Source organism: Periophthalmus magnuspinnatus, chromosome 11 (genome assembly GCF_009829125.3).
Source record: "Periophthalmus magnuspinnatus isolate fPerMag1 chromosome 11, fPerMag1.2.pri, whole genome shotgun sequence".
Lineage (NCBI taxonomy): Eukaryota > Metazoa > Chordata > Actinopteri > Gobiiformes > Gobiidae > Periophthalmus > Periophthalmus magnuspinnatus.
In genome coordinates, this window is record NC_047136.2 from 3,185,859 (window position 1) to 3,202,680 (window position 16,822).

At 43.1% G+C, this 16,822-nt stretch overlaps 3 protein-coding genes across 4 annotated transcripts in view; all 3 read left to right on the forward strand.

Annotated features, from left to right (window-relative positions):
* The window catches only part of mfsd2ab (MFSD2 lysolipid transporter A, lysophospholipid b), a 30,515-nt gene extending 20,296 nt beyond the window's left edge, over positions 1–10,219 (forward strand). Inside the window, exons 7-14 of the mRNA XM_033975555.2 lie at positions 39–129; positions 671–789; positions 2,934–3,017; positions 5,204–5,287; positions 5,383–5,495; positions 7,097–7,240; positions 7,567–7,743; positions 8,585–10,219. Coding sequence (XP_033831446.1) covers positions 39–129; positions 671–789; positions 2,934–3,017; positions 5,204–5,287; positions 5,383–5,495; positions 7,097–7,240; positions 7,567–7,743; positions 8,585–8,639 — 867 coding nt within the window. The 3' untranslated portion in view covers positions 8,640–10,219. The remainder of the gene's footprint in view (positions 1–38; positions 130–670; positions 790–2,933; positions 3,018–5,203; positions 5,288–5,382; positions 5,496–7,096; positions 7,241–7,566; positions 7,744–8,584) is intronic.
* A 432-nt stretch (positions 10,220–10,651) lies between these two features.
* Positions 10,652–10,993, forward strand: LOC117379028 (SOSS complex subunit C-like). The gene has a single exon (XM_033975741.1). It carries the CDS (start codon positions 10,652–10,654, stop codon positions 10,991–10,993), a length of 342 nt encoding a protein of 113 aa, XP_033831632.1.
* A 1,174-nt stretch (positions 10,994–12,167) lies between these two features.
* Positions 12,168–16,820, forward strand: yars1 (tyrosyl-tRNA synthetase 1). Of its 2 annotated transcripts, XM_055225382.1 has the most exons (15): positions 12,174–12,203; positions 12,424–12,534; positions 12,992–13,058; positions 13,121–13,267; positions 13,344–13,519; positions 13,598–13,727; positions 13,837–13,917; positions 14,004–14,096; positions 14,173–14,308; positions 14,686–14,771; positions 14,873–15,008; positions 15,083–15,192; positions 15,313–15,506; positions 16,084–16,225; positions 16,335–16,820. In XM_055225382.1, the coding sequence occupies exons 3-15, from the start codon at positions 13,002–13,004 to the stop codon at positions 16,443–16,445; spliced, it is 1,599 nt and encodes a 532-aa protein (XP_055081357.1). In that variant the 5' UTR covers positions 12,174–12,203; positions 12,424–12,534; positions 12,992–13,001; the 3' UTR covers positions 16,446–16,820. The 2 variants fall into 2 exon arrangements, with proteins under 2 accessions (XP_033831184.2, XP_055081357.1); XM_033975293.2 differs by having other exon boundaries at positions 12,168–12,534.
* The last annotated feature ends 2 nt before the right edge of the window (positions 16,821–16,822 follow it).

Here is a 16,822-nt window from a genome sequence, read left to right on the forward strand (position 1 = left end):
AGTTTAAATGTGGTGTGTTTGTTTTTTGTTTTTTTTAGAGGATCGCGTATATGATTTCGTCTGGCGTCATCTGCCTGATCTACGTCATCTGCGCCGTGGTTTTGTTCTTTGGTGTGAGAGAGCAAAAAGGTAAGAAAAAAACGTTTAATGAGTCGTTAAAAGTCATATATTACGCAAAATTGATGTGTTATTATGCGTTTTCCTCATCAAAAACAGACCTAGAGTTGTGTTTTGTTTCATTCACAACACTTTATTATTCGTCTGTGACATCTCCAAACCTCAAAACGCTCTGTTCCACCTTGTGATGTCATCGAGTGGTAGTTTTTTCAAGCTAACGGCGACCTTTAACCTTTTAGTTCAGTGGAAATCGCCAATTCCAGAGCTGAAATGAGCCAAATGATGATGGTGAAGGTGTGTTGAGTTTTTAAAAACACGCAGACGAAAATATAAAACAAAATATCAACATATCGTATCGCTTAATCGCTTAATTTAATGATACAGTATCGATATTGTGGGATTTTTTTTGTATATTTTATCGTATTATTCTATCTTCTCTCTATTGTGTGGCTTGTTTAGCGGAAAGAAACTTGTTTATGCAGAAATTTAATGAAGCCAAAGCTGTTGAACCGAAAACACACGATTTAAAAACTGTTTCTTTTTTTACTTTCAGAATCGTGTCGTCCAAAGTCGGAGCCCATGTCGTTTTTCCAGGGGATCCGGCTGGTGATGGGCCACGGTCCGTACGCCAAACTCGTCATGGTTTTCCTGTTCACTTCCATGGGATTCCTGGTGAGTCGTGTTAATGTTCAGACGTCAGTTTTATGTCAAAGTCAAAACCTTTTCCTCCGTCGGATCGACTCTTCACACGAGAACGACTTTAGGTGGAAATACACAAGACGCAAAGAAAGAGATGGAAGGGTTTATTTTATCTACACATCTTTCTTTTTCTCTTTCTTTCTCTATTTTTTCTTTTTCTTTCTTTCTTTTTCTCCATTTCTTTCTCTCAACTTCTTTGTCTTTCTTTATTTTTTCTTTGTCTTTTTTTTCTCTTTCCATCTTTCTCTCATTTTTCTTTCTCTCAATTTCTCTTTGTCTCCTTCTTTCTTTCATTCTTTCTTTCTTCCTTGTCTTTTTCTCTCTTCCTCTGTCTCTTTCTCTCTTTTCCTCTGTCTTTCTCTTTTCCCCGGCCCTTTCTCTTCCTCTGACTCTTTCTCTCTTCTTCTGTCTTTCTCTCTTCCTCTGTCTCTTTCTATCTGTCTTTTTCTCTCTTTCTCTGGCTCTTTCTCTCTTTTTCTGTGTCCCTCTTTTTTCTCTTTCTGTTTGTCTCTTTCTGTCTGTTTGTCTCTTTCTCTCTGTCTTCCTCTCTCTCTCTTTTTGTATCTCTTTCTGTCTTTTTTCTCTTTCTCTTCCTGTCTTTTTCTCTCTTCCTCTCTGTTTCTCTCTTCCTCTTTCTCTGTTCCTCTATCTTTTTGTCTCTCTTCCTCTCTCTGTTTCTCTCTTCCTCTGTCTTTTTCTACAGGGAGAGCTTAATAAGAGCACTCAGACTCTCTCCTTTTCTTTCTTTCTTTCTTTCTTTCTTTCTTTCTTCAGTGAGACCCTCAGACTCTCTCCTTTTCTCTCTCTCTCTCTTTCTTTCTTTCTTTCTTTCTCTCTTTCTTCAGTGAGACCCTCAGACTCTCTCCTTTTCTCTCTCTCTTTCTTTCTTTCTTTCTCTCTTTCTTCAGTGAGACCCTCAGACTCTCTCCTTTTCTCTCTCTTTCTTTCTTTCTTTCTTTCTCTCTTTCTTCAGTGAAACCCTCAGACTCTCATTTTCTCTTTCTTTCTCTCTCTTTCTTTCTCTCTTTCTTCAGTGAGACCCTCAGACTCTCTCCTTTTCTCTCTCTTTCTTTCTCTTTCTTCAGTGAGACCCTCAGACTCTCTCCTTTTCTCTTTCTTTCTTTCTCTCTTTCTTCAGTGAGACCCTCAGACTCTCTCCTTTTCTCTCTCTCTTTCTTTCTTTCTTTCTTCAGTGAGACCCTCAGACTCTCTCCTTTTCTTTCTTTCTTTCTTTATTTCTTTCTTTCTCTTTCTTCAGTGAGACCCTCAGACTCTCTCCTTTTCTCTCTCTCTTTCTTTCTTTCTTTCTCTCTTTCTTCAGTGAGACCCTCAGACTCTTTCATTTTCTCTCTCTCTTTATTTCTTTCTTTCTCTCTTTCTTCAGTGAGACCCTCAGACTCTCTCCTTTTCTCTCTCTTTCTTTCTTTCTTTCTTTCTTTCTCTCTTTCTTCAGTGAAACCCTCAGACTCTCATTTTCTCTTTCTTTCTCTCTCTTTCTTTCTCTCTTTCTTCAGTGAGACCCTCAGACTCTCTCCTTTTCATTTTCACTCTATTCAAATCCAGAACAACACAAACAAAACCAAACAGACACAGATCCGTTTAAAACATAAAACCAGGAGCAGGTGTGAGTTTAAATGTTTATTTCCACATTATTAAAGTTCATTAGTGCCGCTGATCCGTCCGGTTTTCCATGTCCATTTTCCATTTTTCCATTTTCGGGAAGCACAATAACCAAAAGCTCTTTTTCCCATCACGGCGCCTCTTTACAAACCACGTCTGTTTAATCTGATCCATCCTTCCTCTTATCCGGGTCGGGGGAGCCGTCTAAGCGGGGGACTCCCAGACTTCCCTCACCCCAGACACTTCCTCCAGCGGGACTTTAAGGCGTTCCCAGGCAAAATGAGAGATAGTGAAGTAATTACAGTGACTCTGGAGAGACGGTGTGTTTATATAAAGACTAAATGAAACTTTTCCTTGAAGTTTCCACGTTTCCTCTCACCTTGTCGTGTTTGTCGCTCCTTCATGGGAGCGCCCTTTCCTCGGTATGCGACGCGCCTGCCAAAAATGTGCCTTTGCTACTGCGCCGTGAGACTGATTCCCGATTCTTTTGTTTACAGCTCCTGGAAGGAAACTTTGCCCTTTTCTGCAGCTACACTCTGGGCTTCAGAAACGACTTTCAGAACATTCTCCTGGTGATCATGGTAAGCAGACCGTAACGCACGAAAACACACACGTTTCCATAGCGATCGGCTTTCGAGACTATTCCCGGCGTGTTTATGGGGAATCGTTTAGACCCCGGGACAAAGACGCTCGCTTGTAACTCACCGGAGCTTCGAGGCGGCTCTGTTGTCCGTCGGAATCCCCTGTCCGATGGAAGGATATGTGTCCGTTTGAATACCGGCCCGTTCCCACAGCGGACGACGGCGGAGACGGGACGGTTTGGCCAGAGTTCTTTCTACTTTTTTATGTCGTTAGCCGCAGCCCGAGCATCAAAGTACAACCCGAGATGCTCTGCCGGGTGAAGCGGAGCCACTGAAGCGTGCTCCGAGCAAAAACTTTGACGATCCCCAGCTAAAAAAGATTAAACGCTTTGATCTTTGGCGTCACGAAACGGATCAAATTTGAGAATGTGACGCGACTTAAAGGTCCTGTATTACGCAAAACGGACTCTTGTGAGCGTTTAATCGTGTTTGTAATGTTGCTACGTCTCAAAAACAGACGTGGAGTTGTGTTTTGTTTCATTCGCACGTGTCAAAACGCTCCGTTCCACCTTGTGATGTCATGAAGTGGGTAGTTTTCAAGCTAGCTGCTACGTTTTAGCTTTAGTTTAGTGGTAGATTGGGAATTCCAGAGCTGAAATGATCCAAATGATTCTAGAAATGAAGGCATGTGGAGTTTAAAAACACAGCGGCGCACTTCCTGTATCACCACATGATGACATCACAAGGTGGAACAGAGCGTTTTCGGGTTTGAGAGAAGAAGAACTCAGCCGAAATACGGAGCGTTTGTGTGTTAAACGTGTGTAAATGAAACAAAAAAAAAAACAAAACACAACTCCAGGTCTGTTTGCGACGAGGAAACGACATCAGATCAGAAAACATCATAATACGGACGCTTTAATCTCGAGCGACTTATCTCCGAGCCGCGTTTGAAGCATCACTGGACAAAGGTGGTGTTTTTCAAAAAGGACACTTAGCTAACAAGCCAGGCTTTCACTTCACATTATATAATCTCCCCAGATGAATCTCACAGTCAGTAGAAGGTCAAATAACATGAAACATTGTCCCAGAGCAGCGAGGAGTTCATTAAACCGAACACAGAGCATCTTTGTGTGGCGTTTTACTCGTGAAGGAAACTGTGTGAGACGTTGTTATGGGTTTGGTCTCACTTTGTATCTCAGAGTGACAAACTAAAACGGTTTATGCAGTTTTTATCCAACTTCTAGTAAAACTTAAAACAGAGAGTCATAAATCAAAAACTCTATTTTACGCTAATACAATAAAATAAATCCTGGACAACGATCATTTTCCACGTCATCCCTGAAATGGAAAAACAAGGAATGGGAAAACTTCAGTCCTGTGATTTACTAAAACGGCAGCATTTCCTCGTACAGTATCAGAGCAGGTGGGAAAAACGCTTCTGCTCACGATAACGACGTGTCCTTTCACCAAACAAGAGAGGTCAGAGGTCAGACTCACTCCCTGATACGAGCTGCTGCGCCCTCCTGACCCTCCCCCCCGTAGAGTCGCAGGATCCCGCCGGACTTTTCAATAACATCACGGAGATCGAGTTTGTTTTGGGACGAGCCTGGAGCCGCGTGGAGCCCCGTGTGTGTGTGTGTGTGTGTGTGTGTGTGTGTGTGTGTGTGCAATGTTGTGCTTGTGCAATACACTTCTGCATCAGCGTGTTTCATGTTATGTCAACGCCAAACGGAAGCCGGGGGAAAGTATTTCGAGAATTCCGACCACTGACATGCCTCGGCCGTCGTTATGTAATATCAAAACACAGAAATGGGATGAGTTTTTAAAAGTAGGAAGTGAAAGTAATAACTGACTCTTGTGTCCTTTTCAAACCCAAATCTTGACCACTTCCTGTTTTTAAAATAATAATAATAAAAAAATATAAATAATAAAAAAATAATAATAAAAATATAATAATAATAATAATAATAATAATAATAATAATAATAATAATAATAATAATAATAATAATAATAATAATAATAAATATAAATAATAAAAAAAAATAATAATAATACATTTTATTTATATAGCGCTTTTCAAGACACTCAGACACTTTACATGGAAGAACAATTTGAAAAAGTACAAAGATACAAACATTTAAAATCAATACTCATAATAATTAATGTTTTGTTTTCCCCACGCAGCTCTCCGCCACGCTGACCATTCCCTTCTGGCAGTGGTTCCTCAGTCGCTTTGGGAAAAAGACGGCGGTTTACGTCGGAAGCTTGGTGAGATACTTTAGCTCGTTTAAAAATGCATGATTGTTTTTTTGTAAACCAGTCTCCCGTGAGTTGTGATCCTAATGCGTTTCCGCTCTCTCCAGTCCGTGGTTCCTTTCCTCATCCTCGTCGCCCTCGTGAAGAGCAACCTCGCCATCACGTATATCGTCTCGTTCGCCGCTGGAGTGTCTGTGGCGGCGGCGTTCCTCTTGCCCTGGTGAGTTTTTGGGGTTTTATTACAAGAGAAACATAAATTAAACTGTTAGGGCTGCTCCAGATTTTCTAGACGTTATCTGACCGACATAAAACTGATCAATATTATTTTAAAATCAGCCGTCTGCTCGTGTCGCTCTATAATTATAATCTACGACACCTGTGGATCGTTATGTTGTAATTCGCACATTTTAAATCACAATATTCATCTAAAACGACGTAATAAAAGAAACAAGTTCGCTGAGTTCTGTGATAGAAAAACTGCAGTGTCCAGCGGGAGCCTGGATTTAAACTGTCAAAGTCGAGTCTGAGTCACATCTTCAGGAAGAATGTTCCAAGTTTAAACTGAACAAAACTGAAACACTGATTCAAAATGTTTAGTCCTGGTTTAGTCCTTTTTCAGTCCTGGTTTAGTTCTGGTTCAGTCCATGTTTAGTCCTAGTTCATTCCTTTTTTCAGTCCTAGTTTAGTCCTTTTTCGGTCCATATTTAGTCCTGATTTAAGCCCTAGTTTAGCCATAGTTTAGCCCTGGTTTAGCCCTGGTTTAGCCCTGGTTTAGCCCTGGTTTAGCCCTGGTTTAGTCCTGGTTTAGTCCTTTTTCAGTCCACATTTAGTCCTGGTTTAGTCCTTTTTTCAGTCCTGGTTTAGTCCTTTTTCGGTCCATATTTAGTCCTGATTTAAGCCCTAGTTTAGCCCTAGTTTAGCCCTGGTTTAGCCCTGGTTTAGTCCTGGTTTAGTCCTTTTTCAGTCCATATTTAGTCCTGGTTTAGTCCTTTTTTCAGTCCTGGTTTAGTCCTTTTTCGGTCCATATTTAGTCCTGATTTAAGCCCCAGTTTAGCCCCAGTTTAGCCCCAGTTTAGCCCCAGTTTAGCCCCAGTTTAGCCCCAGTTTAGCCCCAGTTTAGCCCCAGTTTAGCCCCAGTTTAGCCCCAGTTTAGCCCCAGTTTAGCCCCGGTTTAGCCCCAGTTTAGCCCCGGTTTAGTCCTTTTTCAGTCCTTTTTCAGTCCATATTTAGTCCATATTTAGTCCATATTTAGTCCTGGTTTAGTCCTGGTTTAGTCCCGGTTTAGCCCTGGTTTAGTCCTGATTTAGTCCTTTTTCAGTCCTTTTTCAGTCCATATTTAGTCCATATTTAGTCCATATTTAGTCCATATTTAGTCCTGGTTTAGTCCTGGTTTAGTCCTGGTTTAGTCCTGGTTTAGTCCTGGTTTAGTCCTGGTTTAGTCCTGGTTTAGTCCTGGTTTAGTCCTGGTTTAGTCCTGGTTTAGTCCTTTTTCAGTCCATATTTAGTCCTGGTTTAGTCCTTTTTTTCAGTCCTGGTTTAGTCCTTTTTCGGTCCATATTTAGTCCTGATTTAAGCCCCAGTTTAGCCCCAGTTTAGCCCCAGTTTAGCCCCAGTTTAGCCCCGGTTTAGTCCTTTTTCAGTCCTTTTTCAGTCCATATTTAGTCCATATTTAGTCCATATTTAGTCCTGGTTTAGTCCTGGTTTAGTCCTGGTTTAGTCCTGGTTTAGTCCTGGTTTAATCTCTGTATTAAACCCAGACTGAGTTGTGTCTTTTTAGAATCACAGGGACATAATCATTTGTATGTTTTTTTTTTCCTGCAGGTCGATGCTTCCTGACGTCGTCGACGATTTCCAAGTCCACAACCCCGACTCCACCGGCCACGAGGCTCTTTTCTACTCATTCTACGTCTTCTTCACCAAGTTTGCCTCTGGAGTCTCGCTCGGCATCTCCACCCTCAGTTTGGAGTAAGTTATTCCACTTTAATCTCATTTCAGACTCACTCCAGACCTGAACCTGAACTAGTTTAGTGGGACAGAGTTTATAAAGTCAAACGTAGTTAATCCAAATCTCATCGAAAAGTAAATCCGACTTCAAAAGGGAAAATTCTTTAGGTCTTTCCGTGATTAGGTCCAGTGTAATGTGCTGTATCTGCGTCACATGACTCCGCTCCCGTCCTAACTCATGTGACCCGCAGGGAAAGAGGATTTTTATTAGATTTTAGCTTTCGTTGAACCAGTTTTGACACATTTGACCATCAAATCTTATCAAATCTCTTGTTTTTTTCCTTCAGTTTTGCTGGTTACGTGACCAGAGGATGCTCCCAACCGGCTGAGGTGGACTTAACCCTGAAAATCCTGGTGTCCGCTGCTCCCATCGGTCTCATTTTGATCGGGCTTTGCATACTGTACACTTATCCAATCGACGAGGAGAAGAGACAAGGAAACCGGAAACTGTTGCAGGAGCAGAGGTACGAGAAACATGGCCGACTCGTGACAGATGAGTGTAAATGTCTGTCCAGTCTCTTTACAGTTTAATAACATATTTTAATCACTTGTTCTCTTGTATTCAGTGGTTTCCAAAGTTTTTACCTTATTTAATTTGCCTCTATATCGGCTCCATACTGTGCTTTCTCTTGAGGTTCATTAATCAACTACAAAAATGCAATGTGATTAAAAACTTTTCTAACCACTGAGCACAACAGGACAAGTCTAATTCATGTATCTTACCAATTTTGTAATAACATTGTGCACTAATTGTGCCATAAAAATACAATTTAACAAAGTAATTCAAAGGGCTTTACAGAAAAAGAAAAGGCTGTTACACGTTTTAGATGCACAAAACTGAAACACTGATTCCTGGTTTTTAGTCCATGTTTAGTCCATGTTTAGTCCATGTTTAGTCCATGTTTAGTCCATGTTTAGTCCATGTTTAGTCCATGTTTGGTCCTGGTTTAGTCCTGGTTTAGTCCTGGTTTGGTCCTGGTTTGGTCCTGGCTTAGTCTTGATTTTTAGTCTCGGTTTAGTCTTGGCTTTTAGTCCTGGTTTAGTCCGTGTTTAGTCCATGTTTAGTCCATGTTTGGTCCTGGTTTAGTCCGTGTTTGCTCCTGATTTTTAGTCTCGGCTTTTAGTCCTGGTTTGGTCCTGGTTTAGTCCATGTTTGGTCCTGGTTTAGTCCTGGTTTGGTCCTAGTTTAGTCCATGTTTAGTCTTGGTTTAGTCTTGGTTTTTACTCCTAGTTTAATCCTGGTTTACTCCTGCATTATTTTCCTTTGCAAATGTTTCTAAAAGTGTTTCTTTTTTGTTTTTCCAGGGACAACGAGAGCGACTCCGACACCGAATGCGCAGAACTGTCCAACGTGGCATAGTCGCCCGTGTGCGCCGACGCCGGGGCTGAAGTGGCTGTTTGGCTGGTAGCTCGCACTGGGTTGGGACCAAAAAATACCTGGGCCTGTTACACGAGACGGGCGCTGCCTTCTTGTCCAATCACAATGCTGCTGTTCTGAAGTCTCCAGAACCTGAGTGTCAGCCACAAGAGGCCTTTTCTACACCAACAGTTCTTCTACCATTGCATTTTCGAGCATGTTACTCGCCGTTTCGCCGGTTGCACCTCAAAAGCCTTACGTTACCAGCATGCTGCTTTTTAGTACTGTGGGGATTTTTTAACCGATTGCACAAAATATCGAAACGTGTCGGCGAAGGAGGCGTTTTCCGTGGTGCTACGAACCCGAACATGAGTTTCTGTCCAGTTTAAAACGCCACATTTCGCGTTTATGTCATTTTAAACGTTGTAGGAGCGAAGACGTTTGGCTGCTCATCCAAGCCGTGGCTTGGATGAGCAGCCAAACGTCTTCGCTCCTACAACTTCTCGTCCGGTTTTTCCCAAAAAAAAAACAGCACCTGTATGTCTTTCCTCGCAAATTACGAGACTTTCTACTTAGCAACACTGGAAACGCTGCTCTGAAATCACTGCCTTTGCATTTTAAAGCACGTGCGGGGTGCGTTTTTTTGCAGAAATCGCACTCTCCTTTCCTTCCAAAGTTTACAAACCGATCACCGTCATTGGCCGTCGCGCTGGTCATGTGACGTCGGAGCAGCTGTCCCTCCCTGTAGCAGTATTGAAACCACTACAACAGTGAAAAAAACTTAAAAACTGGACTGGGGGAAGCTTTTTTTTCTCTACCAAACAGACCTTAGTATACGTATTTAAGTATTTATTTCACCTTGAGGTCCTGTGCCATAGTCGTGCAGTATTTAAAGCCTGTGTGTGTCCAGTTGAATGGTGAAAGTGTCAAAATGGCGGCTGTCGGTGTAAATAAAAAAATAAAAAAACGGATTTTTAACGTGTCGCCGCAGCTGTTGTTGATCCAAAGCGCTTTTTCGAAGTGCTTTCTAAAGGGAAACGACCGTGAACGCTGAGGATGAGTGTGATTCTCGTTGTAAATATCGTGTGAAGGAAACGAACGCTTCTGTGTCCTTGTCATGAAAAAAAGTGACAAAAGGCATAATTCATATCCGTTGATATGAAAATGTACAGTGTCATATGTTATACATACGGCTCCATCTGTAACATGTTATTTTTGATAACTGGGTTGCCAGATTTTCATATTTATTCCCCTTTTTTGGTTTATTTATAAAACAATGTATTCCGTTCACAGAGGGGATACTGCACAAAGAGCACTGTGCCATTTCTACTTAAAGCCCAATCGAGTTGTACGTGAGTGTTTTTGTGTGTTGTATTTTATTAATTCCCTAAATGACCGAGGCTGTTGCAGATCTGTGACCCACAAACGCCTTGTACGAGCCTCCTGTGCATATGTAAATACTGTAAACTGTAAATACATTTGATATTTGGTTATGTAAGTCTGTGTATTCTGAGCTGTATTGTAGTTATTTAAAGAAAAGAAAATGAAGATCTTGTTAATAAACTTTAATTGTGCTGTGAAAATGTCTCAAGTGTTTCTTCTTTGACCCTGAACAGTGAAACTATAAATGTATAAAAACACTGTGTGAATGAAGTGACACAAATGAGACGCAGATGTTTAAAGGCACAAAGTATGAAAAGCCACTGGATGATTGTCTAGAGCAGCTTTGAGGGTTACACTTGTAAAATCAGTAGAAACTCAGTGAATCTTCGGTTTCTTTTCTAAATCAACAGCGACATCTAGCGCCTCACATCAGTATTACACTTCTGAAGGATAAAGTAACAGTGTTTTATTTTGTAAAGGCCATTTCCGGATAAAAAGTCCGATTCCCGTTCCTCTGTTTGAGTCCTTGGTCCGGTGCTTTACAGACTGACCATTACACTGACCACTGCCTCCAGACGCGGTTTATTTATCGGACCAAAGCGCAGGACCCTGAGTTTCTTTGGAGCGCGCGCATGGCCTCTCCTCCCGCGGGACAGGGGCCCCAGAGCAGGGCCCGCGTGGCCATTCTGGCGGAGCTGGACAAAGAGAAGAGGCGCCTGCTGCAGGGCCAGACTCTGACCTGTCCCGGGACGCTGTGGTCCGCCCCCCGGAGCCTGAAGGACGCGCGTGACTCCGCGGAGCAGCAGCTCATCGCGGCGCAGCAGAAAACCGCCCTGCAGCACGCGCACGGGCACTGCTCCGGCTTCTTCATCACACAAGACTCTGCGTTTGGGAACCTCATCCTCCCCGTGCTGCCCCGCCTCGAGCCCCGCCCCGAGCCCCGCCCAGAGCCCCGCCCAGAGCCGGACTTATGACCGAAGAGCCGGACTTATGACCCGAGAGCCGGATTTATGACAGAAGAGCCGGACTTATGACCCGAGAGCCGGACTTATGACCCGAGAGCCGGACTTATGACCCAAGAGCCTGACTTATGACCCAAGAGCCGGAATAATGACCCGAGAGCCGGACCTATGACTGAAGAGCCGGACTTATGACCCGAGAGCCGGACTTATGACCGAAGAGCCAGACTTATGACCGAAGAGCCGGACTTATGACCCGAGAGCCGGACTTATGACCCGAGAGCCGGACTAATGACCCGAGAGCCGGACCTATGACTGAAGAGCCGGACTTATGACAGAAGAGCCGGACTTATGATCCGAGAGCCGGACTTATGACCCGAGAGCCGGACTTATGACTGAAGAGCCGGACTTGATGATTTACATCTGGAGATGATGGTCAACTGCCAACAGTGATGTAATCGCTTGATGACGTCCTGAACATGGACTGAATGATTTGACATTGTGTTTGTGTGTGTGTGTGTGTGTGTGTGGGTGGGGGTGTGTGTGTGTGTGTGTGGTGGTTTAATGACGGTCCTCTGCCATCCCACTGATGTAATAACCTGGTCATTCATTATATTCAGGTGTCAGCTGACCTCATTCTGTTGAACCTCGACCGGACCAACTGCAGCAAAACCAACATATTTGCTTAGTTAAATGCAGGTGGCGTCTTTTTTTGGCCAGACAGTGATTGTCGTACGCTGTATGTGTGTGTGTGTGTGTGGGGTGTGTGTGTGTGTGTGTGGGGGGGGGTGTGTGTGTGTGTAATAAGTGTCTAGGTCTAAAGTTTTCATTATGTCTCACACAAATGTAGAAAAATAAATACAATATTTACATTTTATATTTCAAATTCTGTACATGGTGCTTTTGTTTTAAGGCTTTTGGATTTGTGCAATAATTTAATGAATTTATATAAAAGGATAAAAGTGATTCTGCAGGAAGCAGGAGGAGGAGGAGATGAGGAGGAGGAGGGAAGAAGGGGAGGAAGAGAGGAGGAGAAGAAGAAGGAGGAGCAGGAAGAGGAGGAGGACAAAAGGAGGAGGCGGAGAGGAGAGGAGAAGAGGGGGAGAAGGAATTGAGGAGGAGGGAAGAAGGGGAGGAGCAGGAGGAGGGGAGGAGCAGGAAGAAGAAGAGCAGCAGGAGGAGCAGAGGAGGAGGAGCAGGAGGAGGAAGCTGCACAGATCCACAGGTGGAGTTCTGTGCCTCTGTTTCTCTGTGCTCTGTTGTTCTGTTTCTGTTGCTCTGTTTTTGTTTCTCTGTTTCTCTCTGTTTCTCTGTTTTTGTTTCTCTGTTTCTCTCTGTTTCTCTGTTTCTGTTTCTCTGTTTTTGTTTCTCTGTTGCTCTGTTTCTCTCTGTTGATCTGTTTCTCTGTGCTCTATGCCTCTGTGCTCTGTTGCTCTCGCCTGCAGTCGGGGCAGGGGCAGGGGCAGGTCTGATGAGTCGATCGCAGAGCGGAGCGGCGCTGATGCAACACTGACAGTTTCACCGGCGACTGAAGCTTCTGTTTGTCACCGTCTGAAGTGAGAGTTTGTTTTATACTGTGTTGTTCTGGTCACGTGACTTCTTACTGTGTCTTTACCGTGAGCTCGAAACGAGACACATTTTCGCAGTAATGTGAAGCTAAGAAGCTTTAGCCACATGTTCATGGGGCTAATGCTAAAGCTAAAGCTAAGTGTTTTTAGCTGACGTTTCATTCATTCTACAGCGTGTCCGAGCACATCAGTGTGTCCAGGGTCTGTCAGGTCTTTATGAGACATCCCCAAGACTCATGAGGTCCTGAAGTGTAAATCTGTTTATTGTGTTTAATCCATGAGCCTCTGTCTCTGGGACATAAACTGAACTGACCTGTTTAATTTACCATCTGCGAACAGTAACTGTTCAAAATGTGACATATATAAGTGCTACGGACTGCAGCAAAAACCTAACCTTTTTTGTTATAAATGATAATACTAAAGTGCGTTTCTTTTTACCCTGCAGGTCTGTTGTAATGGCAGGCCACTTAAATCCAGAGGAGAAGTTTAATCTCATCACCAGGAACCTCCAGGTATGATCTTTTTACATTTACATCTTTTAATACAAGCTGACAGCTCCATGTAAACTCTGCAGGAGGTTCTGGGGGAAGAGAAGGTGAAGCAGGTCTTACAGGAGCGGGAGCTCCGTGTTTACTGGGGCACAGCCACTACAGGCAAACCACACGTGGCATATTTTGTGCCCATGTCTAAAATCGCAGACTTTCTGAAGGCCGGCTGTGAGGTGAGTCCAATTATTCAGAGTATTTTTGTACAAAGACAAACTACAGCAAAATAAATAATGTCTTCTGTTCTAACAGGTCACCATTTTGTTTGCCGACCTGCATGCCTACCTAGACAACATGAAGGCTCCTTGGGAGCTGCTGGAGCTCAGGGTGAAATATTATGAGCAGGTCATTAAGGCGATGTTGGAGAGTATTGATGTTCCTCTGGATAAACTCAAGTTTGTCAAAGGCACAGACTTTCAGCTCAGCAGGTGAGATATTTTTGGAGTTTTCCTCCAGACAAAGCGTGTAATAGTAAACTCATGAAGCTGCTCGATGTCACTGATCAGAGAGTACACACTGGACGTGTACCGCCTGTCGTCTATGGTCACTGAGCACGATGCCAAAAAAGCAGGAGCAGAAGTGGTGAAACAGGTGGAGCATCCTCTCCTGAGCGGGCTGCTGTATCCTGGACTCCAGGTATTTCATCACAGTGGGAGCTTACTGCTGTTGAGACGTTTGGTTAAAGTGCATGTAAATAGATATTAAACATGTAAAATAAGGTTAAAAACGGTTCAAACTGTCACAGGCTCTGGATGAGGAGTACCTGAAGGTGGACGCCCAGTTTGGAGGAGTTGACCAGAGAAAGATTTTTACTCTGGCAGAAAAGGTACTTTTTGTACAACATGTAATTTAATTGATTTATTACTCATTTTGTGCCTGTCGATTAAGTTGAAGTGCTTTTGTTTTGTCCAGTACCTGCCTTCTCTTGGCTACGCTAAACGTGCCCATCTAATGAATCCCATGGTGCCAGGGTTGACTGGGGCAAAGATGAGCTCCTCAGAAGAGGTAAGTTTTTAACCAATGGTATCAGAGTTAACAGTATTATAGTGTATAATTTTGTGCTTAATATTTAACGTCACAGGAGTCAAAGATCGATTTACTGGACTCAAAAGAGGACGTGAAGAAGAAGTTAAAGAAAGCTTTCTGTGAGCCCGGAAATATCCAGAATAACGGCGTCCTCTCGTTTGTCAAATATGTCCTGTTCCCTTTGCACGGAGGTAAGAGCTTTGGGCGTTTTGCGTTCATTTCCAGGCACATAAATATTTATTAATGTGCAGTGTCCCAGTTAAATAAAGATGTAGAAGTAAAAGAAAAATTCAAATCTATTAAATGGACAAAAAGTTGTAGGAGTGAAGAGGTTTGGCTGCCTTATAACTGCCTGTTTCGATGTTTCAGTGTAGTTAGCTCCTCCCTTCAGATCGCTATAGCAGTTTCCAGCAGTAATCTGACCAGAACTGAAGAAGCAGCTTGGATGAGCAGCAAAACATCTTCACTCCTACGACGTTTTGTCCAGTTGACAGATTTGAAATGTTCTTTTACCTGTTAAAAAAAACAAATAAATACCGGTACATAAATTCATTTGTATTCTTTCCAGATTTCTGTGTCAAACGAGATCCTAAATGGGGGGGTGACAAAGTGTACACAGAGTTTGAAGAAGTGGAGAAAGACTTTGCTGCTGAGGTAAAACTTTCTTTCTGATTGCAAAAAAAAAAATCTGTGTATTTTAAACTTTTGCTTTTCCATTTAACTGGTTTGACATTTCTGTGTGTCAAAATCTTTAGCTGATTCACCCTGGAGATCTGAAGGCGTCTGTGGAAGTGGCACTAAACAAACTGTTGGATCCGATCAGAAAGAAGTTTGAGACACCTGAGCTCCGCAAACTCACCAACTCCGCCTACCCAGACCCGTCAAAGAACAGTCTGTATTTAAAACGGTTTATTTTCAGTTACACAGGACAGCTCTGATGACCAAATTTGTGTTTTGTTGTTTAGAATCCGGTGGGAAGGGCGGAAAAACTGGAGGAGGAGGAGGGGGAGACGACGATGAGTTGGCCCCATCCAGGCTGGACATACGGGTTGGAAAAGTGGTCAGTGTGGAAAAGGTAGGACTTAGATGTAATACAAACTAAAACATTTGTTAGTAGTTAGTTATTTTAGTTATAGCTGTAGTTTAGTTGGATATTATAGTTATTTTATGAGCAGTTATGACGTTGTTTTGCCAGCACCCAGCTGCCGATTCGCTCTACCTTGAGAAGATCGATGTGGGCGAGCCGGAGCCGAGGACGGTAGTGAGCGGCCTGGCAGCGTACGTCACACAAGAAGAGCTACAAGACCGAATGGTGTTGGCCCTGTGCAATCTCAAACCACAGAAGCTCAGAGGCATCGAGTCACAGGCCATGCTGTTGTGTGCGTCCATGTAAGTTCACTTTAAGTTATTACACTTCATGTTTTTGTTCCTGTCTTGTTGGCATGTTAAAGCCAGACCTGTTCTGCAAAATGGACTTTTCAGAAGTTCTAACCGTGTTGTTGTTTTTGTTTTCTTCTCATTGACCCTCTTGAAGTTGTATTTGGAGTGATTCATGTTTGAGTAATCTTTATTCGCTGAGTTTCAAGACGCTATTTTTGCCGATCAACCCCCATTTTCACCTCCACCGGGACACGCCCACTATGACGTACTCACATTGTTCTTCAATTTTATTTTCTTAATCGGTGATACTCGTAGGGTTCGGCAGTGTCGCGTCGTCATTTTGGATCAAATGAAAGAAAATCTGCTGCTCGCTAGTGTGATGTGCTGTTATCCACAGGAGGGACTGACAGCGGCTCTTTGTTCTGATGTTTATGGCGACGTCGGCTCCCACTGGACACCACAGTTTTCTAACGTGGATGTCAGTGGACTTGTTGATGAATATTGTGATTTAAAATAACATAATGATCCACAGGTGTCAGAGATTATAACTGTAGAGAGACACTATAGCTCTTTTTTAACATTTTAGTGAAGGGGAGCCCAGGCGAGTTGAACCTCTGGATCCTCCTGAGGGTTCGTCACCTGGAGAAAGAGTCTTTGTTGAAGGCTACGAGACGGGAAAACCAGACGACAGACTCAACCCCAAGAAGAAAGTGTGGGAGAAACTCCAGGTGAGGAAGCACACGGATCATGTTTTTATTACATTTGTCTTCATGTTGTGCCGGGATTGGGCTCATGATGCTCATTACGCTGTGGTCTCTGTGCGTCTCTTCACCTCAGGTTGATCTGAAGGCCTCAGACGAGTGTGTAGCTCAGTGGAAAGACAAACGGCTACTGACCAAATTAGGACAAATCACATGTAAAACACTGAAAGGAGGCAATATCAGTTAACCACAGTCTGCACAAGAGGAGCCTCTGTCTGCAGCGCTGCAGGGAGGAAAACGCCTTTCATCCATCGCCATGACAACAATAACACGTTGATCCAATTTCTCAGAGAATCTGTGGACAATAAGAACGTCAGTTCTGAAGAGCATCTCTGGTGGTCGTGCTGCTATGCTTCATCCATGAAATGCATTGAAAAATAATTTTCCTGAATCCCAATCCGACTGAAACTGTAATGTTTTAACCACATGGAAGCAGCTTCTCAGTTTAAGGGAATTCATGTTGATACTCGAGTCTTTACTTCAGTCACATAAAGATTTTATCCACATTTGAATCAATAAATGCTTCATGTTAAATAAATGTATGGTCTACAAAATGAATCACAA

What these genes read in the sequence shown, in the direction of transcription:
- LOC117379028 (XM_033975741.1), top strand. Translation starts at nt 10,652, where the DNA reads ATGGCCTCTCCTCCCGCGGGACAGGGGCCCCAGAGCAGGGCCCGCGTG.
- yars1 (XM_033975293.2), top strand. Translation starts at nt 12,392, where the DNA reads ATGCCTCTGTGCTCTGTTGCTCTCGCCTGCAGTCGGGGCAGGGGCAGG. An exon ending in TCTGTTTGTCACCGTCTGAA is followed by an intron (nt 12,535 to 12,991) that starts GTGAGAGTTTGT and finishes TTTACCCTGCAG; the next exon opens with GTCTGTTGTAATGGCAGGCC. An exon ending in ACAGACTTTCAGCTCAGCAG is followed by an intron (nt 13,520 to 13,597) that starts GTGAGATATTTT and finishes GTCACTGATCAG; the next exon opens with AGAGTACACACTGGACGTGT.